The 12,642-nt window shown below is 37.9% G+C and overlaps 1 protein-coding gene across 4 annotated transcripts in view; it reads left to right on the top strand.

Annotated features, from left to right (window-relative positions):
- MICAL-like (protein) overlaps nt 1–9,728 on the top strand; it is a 269,708-nt gene extending 259,980 nt beyond the window's left edge. For all 4 annotated transcript variants that reach the window (XM_083135879.1, XM_083135880.1, XM_083135878.1 and 1 more), the window contains 3 exons: nt 2,897–3,022; nt 4,013–4,125; nt 5,705–9,728. In XM_083135879.1, coding sequence (XP_082992005.1) covers nt 2,897–3,022; nt 4,013–4,125; nt 5,705–5,913 — 448 coding nt within the window. In that variant the 3' untranslated portion in view covers nt 5,914–9,728. The remainder of the gene's footprint in view (nt 1–2,896; nt 3,023–4,012; nt 4,126–5,704) is intronic.
- Nucleotides 9,729–12,642: the final 2,914 nt, after the last annotated feature.

Here is a 12,642-nt window from a genome sequence, read left to right as displayed (position 1 = left end):
AAAACAAACCTAGCACTCTCGATATGAAAGAGGTGCGGAGAATAAACATTTTTCCTTCGAGGATTTCGAGGTAGATGAAGTCAATGAGCGATTTTATGTATTTAAAATGAAAATTCGCAAAATATGTATTTACATACAGAAAACTGGAAAATATGTGTTTTTATGTAAAATAAAATTTGCTGTGTTGACATATAAGGCTATGATCAGAATTTTGGCAAAAATGAGGGTCTCTATCTTATCGCAGAAAAAACATTTATTTACTTAAAGTTCCTTTCCCTAATTATCAGTATACTTCAGTACTATGCCTTGTACAAAAATATTAGATATGTTAAATAAATTCATATATTTCCTGTACTCAAAACAAAAAAGAAACTGTGAGTGCACAATGTTGTAACATCATTACATATTTACGAGGGTCACTATTTATATTTTGAGCCTAACAATGAAAAAACAGGTATTTGGCATTGAATTATTGTTTTTCGAAGTATTCTCCTTTATGGTCAATACACTTTTACATTCGTTCGAACCATTTGTCAAAGCAGTTTTTCCAATCTTCTTGAGACACCTCCATAATATGGTTTTTGAACACATCAATGGCGTCTTCCGCCGACGAAAATCGTTGTCCACGCAATTTATTCTTGACATTCGGGAACAAGAAGAAGTCATTGGGTGCCAAATCAGGACTGTACGGCGGATGACCCATCAATTCGATTTTTTGACTGTTCATAAAGTCGGTTGTTAGACAAGATGTGTGACAGCTGGCATTGTCTTGATGAAGAATGATCCGATGGCGTTGGTTTGTTTTCCGTATTTGACCGAAGACCTCTGGCAAACAAATTGTTGTGTACCATTCAGAGTTGACCGTTCTACGTTCCTCTAAAGGCACAGTTGTCACATGACCAGTTTTCCCGAAAAAACAGGCGACCATTTGTTTTGATGTGCTTCGAGCACGAACAACTTTTGTTGGATTGGGTTCATCTTGAAACACCCATACAGTCGACTGCTGTTTACGTTCCGGCTCATATGCATATATTCATGATTCGTCACCTGTTACAATCTTATATACGTCTTTTGAAGCACCACGATTGTATTTATTGAGCATTTGTTTGCACCAATTGACGCGAGCGTCTTTTTGAGTTTTTGTCAAATTGTGTGGGATCCAACGAGAACATACCTTTCTCACAGCTAAATGATCACGTAATATTTTATATATGCTGGTGGAACTAATGCCTATGGTTGCCTCAATCTCACAGTATGTCACATGACGATCTTGCAGTATTAGGTTTTGCACAGCATCAATGTTTTCTTGAAAAACAAGTGATTTTGGACGACCTTTGCGAATCTCGTCAGTGAGCGAATGGCGGCCACGATTGAATTCGTTATACCAGCGTTTCACAGTGGCAAAGGATGGGGCTTCATCGCCAAATGTGGAAGTAAGTTGATCGATGCACTCTTGTCTTCATAATCCACGTCGAAAATCGTAAAAAAATCATCGCACGAAAATGTTCACGAGTTAATTCCATTTTATTGTTGTTGCGCAATCTCCAAGGCAACATAAACAACACAGATGAAGCTATTGGCAAAACATTTGAAGTACGTTATGGTCAATAATGCCAGACGATTCCGTGCAAACGTCAAATCGCGCCTAACTTCAATCAGTGTTGCCAAGGCTCAAAATGTAAATAGTGACCCTCGTATGTCAATTTGGAGTTGTGTTTACTGTCAACCCCAGTATGCTCCATGAGCATGAGAACATGACATATCTATCCATTAGTGGAACCACAAGCAAAAAAGCCTGCGCAGACCCACAACTCCTGTGCACTGTACTCGCATGTGGAGGGGAGGGGCAGAGTGGAACATGTTTCCTTATGGGCCAAGTTGAACAGAGGACAGACTTTCCTGCCCAAGGTTCTTTTGTTTGTGGTCGCTCTATGCTGTTAATTGTTTGATTCCCATTAGCAGATAGACAGATTGATCCAGATGTGAAATATTCCATCATACAGAAATGTAATGCTTCCTTCATTTGAGCTATTGTATTTTGTGAGTAATCAAGAAATTGACAGACCAATCCAATTGAGAATATTCAAATAAATGAAGTTGTTACTTGATATGCCTCTTAGTATATCAAATTACATGTTTGTATGTGTGTTCAAGATATTCCCTTTCAATTGTTTGGTGTAGCTACGTACAAGGTAACATCATTGCCTTGTAATTAAGGGTTTCCAAGTTTGCTCCCTGGTGAAGGCTCATTGCAGTTTGGTTTCCACTTTAAACTGTAGGTCCAGTCCCATTTAGTGTATCTGTGCATAAAGTGGACTTAAAAACTCAACTCCAGTAGAGAGACTGATGCAATGACCAAGTATATTTATATCACAGCAAGATGGTACTAGATAGATCCTTCTAAACTAAATTAAACTAAAATAACCTCCGTGATGCAACAGCACTCGAAGAGCCAGGGCTTGCCAGACCGGTTGTTCATTGGATGACGCGTGGTCAGTGCATCGGATCCCATCATCACTGTTTTCTGGCTTTCGAAACCAGACATCTTTTCAAGTAGCTGGGTCAACGCCCAAATTTTGGGAACTCCAACTGGGAATTGAATGCAGGACCACTTGCACCAAAGGCAAGAGCACTAACCACTTGGCTACGTGGGAGCCCGATAGATCCTTCAGACCACTAAATTTAATTTTTATATTTCCAGTAGTTTCTGGATTGGCAAATCAGTATAATTTATCTCACTTTAAACCAATGATGTTTCATTTTAAATCAACCTAAGGATCCTCACCCTCACAAGTCTTATAGAAGGTAAGGTTGGTCATCAACTTCCGTAATCTGTTTTTTAACTAAACTGAACCCCTTTAGTTTTGGAGTTATATATTGTCTGCTTTCATTACAGTAAGAGGCAGCAGCGCTTGGAGGAGGAGCATGCAGAGTTGGAGTTCCAGATCCGTTGTTTGCTGGAAAGGCCGGAGCATCTGAAAACGGATACCGATAAGCAGAGAGAGGAGGATTTGATACAAAGGTGAGCTTTAATTTTCTCCCTTTATCGAACTACATTGGAGTGAAATTAGGGATGGACCCATTCAAAACCTTTAAAATTCACCAATTCTGATGTACAGTTGCAAGTTTTCTTTGAAGAATGCAAATTGTTCATTAATCTTAATGTATGTAAAAAGATGACTACAATGGATTTACCTTTGGAAAAAGAGACTGCATATTTAAACCTCTACATCGAAAAACCAGGCCTGATCATTTTATTTTTATTCACCAATAACAAAAGTAACAGAATTTTGCACTAAATTACAGACTACGGATATATCAGATTTGTAATTTTACCAATAAACTGATATACCAATCCAGTACAGATTCATGTGTTTCATCCCTAATTGAAACACAGTCCGATTTATATTAATATCAAGGAAGTTTTAATTATTTCTTCATGCATAATAACAACAATGACAAAACTTGACATTGTACAATTTATGCAACAAGTTATTTGTTATTTGTAAAAATATTGGATCCATAATTTACCATCAAGTTTGGTGATACAGCATTGCATATCAGCTAATAATTACTTTCAATCAGTTCAATTTATCCATAATTCCTCTGAAAAAATTTTTGCATTAACTTAATAGATAACTAACTCTCTAGCCTTCTTAAACCTGGAGCTTTATGGCTGCAGCAACACAAGCATTCCATCTGTACCTATCCTGGGCAAGATCAATCCAATCCTTGCCGATTCCCTTTAGGTCCATCTCAATGTTATACCTCCATCTTCTGGTCTCTTACAATCAGCTTTTCCAACAAGAATCCTGTAAACTCTTCTTTCCTCTCCCATTCATGCCACATGGCCTGCCCACCTAAGTCGTCTTGATTTAATTATTCTAAGAATATCTGGACAGGAATTTTAAAAAAAACCTCTCCATTAACTTAATAGATGCTAGAAGTTGTTCAGGTTTGTTTCCAACCAGGTCGACTTAGCCCTAATTAAAGCAAATGACTTTCCTTCCAGGCTGGTTGAAGTTGTGGAGAGGAGAAACGAGATTGTGGAGTGTCTTGAGATGGACAGGCTGCGGGAGGCGGAAGAAGATCAAAGCATTCAGATGGAGCTCGGGCGTTTTGCAGGTACATCAACAGATGCAGTAATACGAACAGGTATTCTCGGATTACATTCTCTGAAGATGAGAGCAATGTATGCGCTCGAATCGTTAGAAGCTAATGCCGTTTCAACCTGGCTGGTAACCAGAGAACACCTGTTCGAATCACGTCTCCAGGAAAGCTACAATTCATAGATGTAGTAATAGTGTGCGATAGGGTTGTGTGATTTTTTTGTGTAGCCAGATGGTGAGTGCTTGTGTATTTGATGCAAAGTTACTTGGGTATGATCTCCAGGGGGAACGTAAAATTTTGTCATTGGAGGACATATGAGTAGCTATGTGGAAAAAATAAAGCAGTGGACTGTTGTCTAGGAAGCTTGATAATTGCAGAAATCAGACTAGAAATGAAGGCAGTTTCTCCATGAAAGCCACTTCATAGGTCCTAGATATTCATTTCATGTCACATTGAAATTTCAATGAAGAGTGAAATGTTGTTTTGTGAGGGCAGGGAAAAGGCAAAACTACTCATGAATGGGCCATGAAGGCATATGCGTAGATTTGGAGGACGGATTCCACACATTCACAATATGGCCCATTCGTAGAAGTGGTGTAAACAACACCATGCTCCAGCCACCTTTATCCCCTAGTTTGGAAGAACTGCAGAGCCACTCCATGCAGACACATGGCTGAAAAAATCCCCACTTGAAATTACTGTTGAAATTGAACCTCTTTCTCCCATATGACAGACACCCTACCACTGTTGTTATTACATTTGAAGCTTTGTTTTCAGTCCACTTTATGCACAGATGGGCTAATTGGGAATGGACATACAGTTTAACAGACCTGAACCATTATCTGCCTCTACCGGGTACGAATATGCCTCTTTGATTACAAGGCAATGATATTACCTATCCACCATTGGGGAGACCCTGCTGTTATTTTATAAACAACTATGTAATAAAGTGTATTAACAAAGTACATTAATGCCCTCTTCTCCTAAGTACTACACAACACACAAATACTTTCATTGCAGGTATGCGTTTGATGCTGTATATTCTACCTCTAGTGCAAATCTTTGAAATCTCATTTGGATTGAAAAGCTTGGATGTCCAATTTCAGTCATGTTACATATTGTAAGGAATAGATTTTTACACACTCTGGTGCAGAGTTTCTCGGCAGATACTTTGGTGTTTTGTTTCAAAGCTTGAGGCTCTCGTTGCGTAAAATTAGGAGAATACACTTGGTGTTGGACAATTTGCTTGGTAATACTTATGCATCCCACTGTACAGCCGGCAGCCGACGAGAAGATCGCTGAATGAAGGGAGACGGGGCACAGAGGGAAAGGGAGGGTCAGGTTCATTTGCAGAATTTAGGGGTGGTTGGGGGTGGTCGGGGAGAAGGAAGTCTTGTTTTCTTCTTGGCAGGTCATTGTCAAGCTGACGAGAAGTGTTCCGGCGGAAGAGCACCTCCCCTACGCGAAACAGTGGAGTCGCCTGGCAGTACGTCACACCTCTTCTGCCAGCGCTCTTCTCGTCAGCTGCCAGCTGTACACCCTCTTAGTTTTGTTTTGAAATAGAAGTTTTGAGGACCTATCTTGTTATTTGCAGCTAAGCAGAAGTGCATAGATGAAGAAGAAACAAAGTCGCAGATCAGCGTGAAGAGTACGAAGAAGAAGAAGAAGAAAGAAAAGGAGAAGAAAAAGAAGGGCAAAGTGTTTGATGCCGACAAGGACATAGACGAAAGTGAAGTTCCTGCACCAGTCGAAGTTGAGGCTGCCCCGAAGGAGAAGAAGAATTTCAAGAAGTGGTTCAAATGAGATTTGCTCGCCTTGGTAAGTTCATCAATCCGGAATTAGGATTTAAGTGGCAACCATCACAATCTATCTACATTATCTGAAAATATGTTGTGATGGGTTCTAAAATCATATTCCCAAAATCCTTTCTTGTTCATTGAGAAAGGGCAGGCAATTGCTGTTTTCTAAAACATGACAGAACATCCATTCTTGTTACTGTTTATCGAGACAAATGTGCCAAAAGAAGCCATACTGCAATCCATAGGTATATTAAACATGATATTATCTTTTGACTGCAATATATACCGTTGACAATACTGTGAACTACTCTCTAAGAATATAAATAATCTATTTTTCAATGTTTAGATCACCTTGTTTTTGTTAAGCAATAATATATAAATATATATTTTGTGAAAGATCAAAAGATATTTTTACAATGATGATTACATATGAAACATTTTCATATTTCCTTCTTCCCGTTTATATTGTTGATAATGATTGTTCACATGCATGTTTGCATAGAAAAACAAAAGAAGGGAATGCACTTTTACAGCACGTGGTAAATGTACTGCTGCATTGCATTTTAAGTGAATGCATTTAATAGTATGTTTGTTGGAACATATGAAATGGCTGATCATGTTAGTTTTCATGTGCTGTTATTTTCTGCTGATATCTGTTCCAAATAGGTGAATAAACTAGCCACATGCCCTTATACTTACTCGTAGGGTTAACCAAGGCAACGTTTACATTTTTCCTGATAGTTATGGCAAATTTGTGTTGTTTTCAGACTTGCAGGATTTTGAAATGCATTTTTTTGTATGTAGAATGAACTTTGCAGAAATAAATTCGTGCATTTCCATTATTTGATACTAGATAACCAGTAATTTTGCAGTACTAGATTTAACTTTATACAAAAGAGAAGGGCATATTTGTGCATTTATTTCCAAGAATGTGAGAATTTGTTTACAATAATACTTTAGTTTTAAAAAAGTCCTAGTTGGGCTGCATATTATCTATCAATTGTGATTCTCAGATTTTTAAACTTGGAAATACATTCCAGTTTGAAAATATATTTGAATTGACAGACATTCTCATGCTAGTTTTTTTTTCTGCAAAGTATGAATAATTTCGTGAACTTGATATTTGAACAATGGTGAGAGAGAATTATAAAGGGGAAATATGTTGCTGAAAGCAATGAAGCCATTATTAGTACATTAGATGCATTTTGTTCAAATGTTATGCAATGGACTGCAAAGGCAGTGTATGTTCATGTGAAAAATCGTGAATTCCATGTGCTGGAAGTTGTTTAATTAAGTGTAGTGGCATAAATGAATTGTTACTAAGTTGACTAAAAAAGACTGTTAGTATCATCTCATGACTTGTTTCTGTAACTATGTTGCATATAACAATGTAAGTAGCACATGTTGTTCTGATGTTTAAGGCGAGAGATCAGGTTTTCTGAGGTATGATGTTGGAATTTAGCCCTATGGAAATTTACTTATTTGTGAAGTATTTTTATGCTTTAAAAATGCAACATAGTATTACATTCTTATTGTCAGCAAATCATTCCAAACTGTGTGGTAGCAGAAGAAATTCTGCAAGTACAGGATGTAAATTATTCAACTCAAACAATACACTAAAAGGTGCAATTTGCAAAAATTACAAGAAACAGTTATCTTTTTTTTTAAAAAAAAAGTACTAAAAATGAAGCACTTTGCAAGAAATTATGATTATAAAATCTGGTAACTTTAACATTTTAATCAAGAGATGACAATGTGTTGTTGTTTGTTGATATTTTTTATATAAAAAAATGTAAAGTTACAGAAGGGAATTTATGATATGTAAAAGATGAGACCCTTGTGGTGAAACAAATAGTTGAGATTTAACAATGTTTACTCATAGTTTGATATATTGCATGTTACACAGTTGTAGAAGTAGTCTACAATCAGTATTGTATCTTGTCAATTGTTGGCTACAGTTGTTCCTTTGTCTACCCTGCCCTTATTTAGCTTCCTCTGGTTGTGCATTCTTACTTTTCTTAGTTGAAAAAGCTTCAATAATTTCAAGTAATTATACACAACCTATTTTTACAAAGTAAATTGGTCCCGTTTTTTGATAAATAATGTGTCACTTTATTAAAGTAACATGCTCGACATGGTTGATATTGCATTTAAAATTACATATTGTTGCATTTCTCCTGAAAATGAAATACGTTGACCGATCGGATTATGTTTATTCACGTAATATCATTGTATTTGCATTGCTGGTTTACACTGACCACTTAACATTAGCCACTACATATGGATGAATCATCTGGAATACTTATTATCTTGGTGCTTTCTACCTTGCTCCACTTGCATTTTTTTAATGGTACACCTATATTATTTTTTGCATTACAGGAAAAAAAAAGACTGATTAATTATATCATTGATTCAGATTGATGTGTATGGGATAAAACCGGATGAGAATATTCAAATTGCAGCCTTCCCTATTTTGTTTTTCTTTTTTATACTTTCACTTTGAATCCTGATAAATAACAACAGGGCGATTTGTCTGGAATTCCTATAGATTTATCTCGGCTCATATAGCAACTCTGGTATTATTTTTAGTGCAGTGTTTTCCATAAATATGCAGAACTTTTCAATAAAAGTATCTGTCAGAATATCTTTCTCCTTTGCGAAACCAAGGTTACCAAAACACAAAATCTGAACAATATTAATAATTTGAAATTTTTCCTTACATTGGGAATCTGAACATAATTTGTGACAATTAACTAATATTTATAGGTCATTTCTACTCTTACGGATGGCGCTCTATATGCAAGGGAAGTGGGGTGCGGAGAATACGCAGCAGACCAACCAGACAACAACATCGGTGGCACCAACAGTTATGATGTCAAGGCGAGGAACTACTATGTGTACCTCGTTCTACAGTCTGCTGCATTTCTTCTTGTGCTGGATTGGTTGCTTCCCCACTCCCCACTACTCTTGCCAGCATATAGAGTGCCCACGTTAAGAGTGGAAAAGAACTATAAGGATTACTATTGTCACTCCATCTACAGTCTTGATCTGGCTAATTGAATCGACCAAGAACTAGATATAGCACAGCAAGAGGATAGAGAACATTTTGCGTGGAGAAAAGTCTTGATGATAAAATATACTTTGTGTTATTCCACAAATATGTCTTTCTTTCCCTGACAGTTTGCAAGTTATTAGAAATAATGTGATTTAAGATATTTACATGGAATACATGAGAATTATGATTAATTTATAATTATTATTAAATTTTCATTCCAAACACTGTCTTCCAATAATGCAAGATAAGATCCAACAGCAGTCTTCAAGATTGTTTTGTTTTTGAAGAACATTGTTAATGTTCACAAAGACTAATTATTTTTCTGGTGATACTTTTCTAATATTATATACTATGATTATATGCGAGTTTATATTGCAAATTTTGTTTCTGAAAATGTGTATTTCTTCCAGTTATCTTGATTACTGAATTTTTTTTGCATAGCTTTTGTTCATAATGTTACTTCACATTTGCAGGAAGTTTACATGGAAAGATACTGCATTTTTACATTATTTATATTTGTGAAAAGCATTTATTTTGAGTGATATTTGTGTGCTGTGTATGAAACAAAGAGAAATCTGGTATAATTGCTCCATAGCTTTGAGAACACATACAGCTGTGATGTCAGCTCCCTGTGTAGAATGTCAGGTGAAATAATGTTATTACTGAGAATTAATATTTTTTTTCTATAAGACAAGTTGGATTCTGTATAGTGCTTGATTACTTGTATATAGAAAGATTACTTCGGCAATAAATGTTTCCTAGTTTCTAAAGCTATTTGTTTCATGTGCATTTTGTCAGGTGTCGCATACTACATATATTTCTCCTAGAATGTTGAACACAAAAATAAATTGGAACTTGGTATTTCCACGTTGCACAATTTAATGGTTATTTCAGACTAATTTCGAAGAGACTGTCTTCATTCACTAAGGGTATGGCATTGCTGCTTTGTTAGTTCCCGGGCAGCAGTAATTGCACTTTTTCTCCCATTTGGTAGCACTGACACGTGTGTTTCATGGCTTGCACCCTCTGCTGTGCTTTCTGTTGTCAGGTGGTGGTGGGGGGGCTGGGCTGTGTGGTGTAGTTCCTCTTCCTCACCTGGCTTGAGGGGGTCGAGTAGATGCACTGCATCTTTTCTTTTTGTGGTCTGGGATCTTTTGGAGGATGGGGTGTTAAGTTGGGTGTGCCTGTCCATTGTCTAGGTTCAGTGCTGGTTTCTGTTGGATGTTTGTGTTTTCTATGACAGCCGATTGGGTGAGGTATGGATGCGAAGAAGATGGTATGTCTTTTTTGGCATCTTTTACGGGTTCAACAGTGCAGATGGTTCTGCCAATGTAGCTGTTGTGATATGAATCAATACTCGCCCAACCAGAGTTTGCTCATATAAGATACAGAAGATATGCCGATAACACCCTAGTCATTTACAAACAGGAAGAAGACATAAACCATCTCCTAACTGCCCTCAACAACATACATCATAACATAAAATTCACGGTTGAAAGTGACGAAAATGGCCGCCTCAATTTTCTCGACCTAAGCACCAAGACAAATTCATTACACCCATGTACAGAAAACCAGGTTCGTGCATCCATGCCAAATCCAACCACCCCCAAAAACAGAAAACTGGAGTATGGATGAAATTCTACAGAAGAGCCTTTACACACAGAAGATGACCTCCAGGATGAAATACCATGTATAACCGAAATAGGACTAAACAATGGTTACACCGAATGCCAGGTATCCATGTGGTGTGCAAAAGCAGAAGCCCAAATCTGACACCCATGAGGCAAGAGATAATCCGAGCCAAAATCCCAAACCCAAACGGATCATTTTTCCATACCACCCCACCACATTAGGCAAATTATCAAAGGCCCTCAAAACTTTCAACATTCGACTGTCACACAAACTGTGTCCCAAATTGGAAGAGCACTATCCAACTTCAAGAGATACTACCTATCCAAACTTGCATCCCCTGGTGTCTACAAGGCCACATGCCAATGTCACAACAGCTACATTGGCAGAACCATCCTCACTGTTAAAGAACGGATTGATGAACACGTAAAAGATGCCAAAAAAAAAAAAGACACCAAAATCAGGCCTTTCTCAACACCTCCACATCTATACTTCACCCAACTGGCTCTGTCATAGAAAACACAGTCAAAGAAACCCATGCTATCATCCAACAGAAACCAGCGCTGATCCTGTATAACAGACAGGCACACCCGACTTGGCACCCAGACCACAAAAAAGAAAAGATGCAGTGCACCTACTCAACCCCCTCCAGCCAGGTGAGGAAGAGAAACTACACCACACCAAGCAAAACGATGCAGCAGACAGCGCAGTCCCCCAACCACCACCGTCACCTCACAACAGAAAGCACAGGAGACACACACCAGCACTGCCAAATGGGAGAAAATGCAACTACCACAGCCCAGGAACTAACAAAGTAGCAACACGATACCATCCCTGCTGCAGATGCCGTTCCCTTAGTGAATGAAGACAGAGTGCCTTCGAAATTAATCGGAAATAACCATTAAATCGTGGAACGTGGAAATACAAAATTTTACGTAAGTAATTCTTAAACTGCGTTTACCACATCCATCGTGAAGGTGTGTATTATTTTTCAGTGAGCATGTGTTGGGGTGGAGGATCTTCTTTCTCAAGTATTTTTGATGAAGCAAAGCTCGCATCATATGCCATTTTCACACATCATTCACTTTCTTTTCACATATTTTTTATGTGGCTCCTTCAGGAGGTTGCACAAGATTTAGGTTAAACATAATAAAAAGTAATGTTCAAAATCACACAAATAAACAGGACAATATAAGAAATTGACTCCATCCTGATGAAGACTCCAGAGTCGAAAGTTTGGGCAGACTTGTAAAATGTCTTGTATCATGCCGTTTGTTTTCTGTGGGTTTTAACAAGAATGTTGCTGGCAAGTGATGCAAGAAGTTTCTAGTCATACGATAACCTTTTATTAACAATAATACTTTTTAAAATCAACGTAACTGCTTATTGCCAGTCGTGATATTCACCCTTCCATGTCTGGCCATGATGTGAACAAACGAATGCGTATTGGTAAGTGGTGCTGTCTGTAACCACTTACTAGCATGGCATGTTGCCAGACAGACCAACTGTCACATTGATTTCAACCTGAGAAGAAGCCACATGATGTACTAGGTTGTATCAAAAAGTAAGGTGAATTTGTCTGTAAAACCCAGAGTTTCTGTGCAGCTAATAAAATTTTTGGTATCTGTCAGATACCAAGGTGATGCAAGTCTGATGGCAATTACAGTCTGCTACGTCAACCCGTCTGGTACCTAGAGCAATTCAAAGATGGCGCAACGAATTGAATTTTCGATTTATTGAAAAACGTGCATAGAATAAAATATGAAACTGTAGTATGTTGGACACATGGTATCACACAAAAATTTGACATAGGAACCACTGCCTTCGTGGGCATATAGTGTGAGGTGGGTCAGGGAAATGCCCATTCGGTGGTGTTTTTGGTCCTCACTAAAATTTTGGGCACCCAGCGTGCACACACTTTCCTGAAGCCAAGTTTGTCATGGACGATACTCCTCACTGAACCATATGAGATGTTCAGTGCATCAACAATGTCATGCAACCCGACTCTTCTGTCTTCAAGAATCATAGCATCCACGTCTCACACATTGC

This window comes from Lepisma saccharinum, chromosome 14 (genome assembly GCF_977018435.1).
Source record: "Lepisma saccharinum chromosome 14, izLepSacc3.1, whole genome shotgun sequence".
NCBI lineage: Eukaryota > Metazoa > Arthropoda > Insecta > Zygentoma > Lepismatidae > Lepisma > Lepisma saccharinum.
Note: the sequence above shows the minus strand (reverse complement) of the source record. Positions and strands in the feature narration are given on the sequence as shown.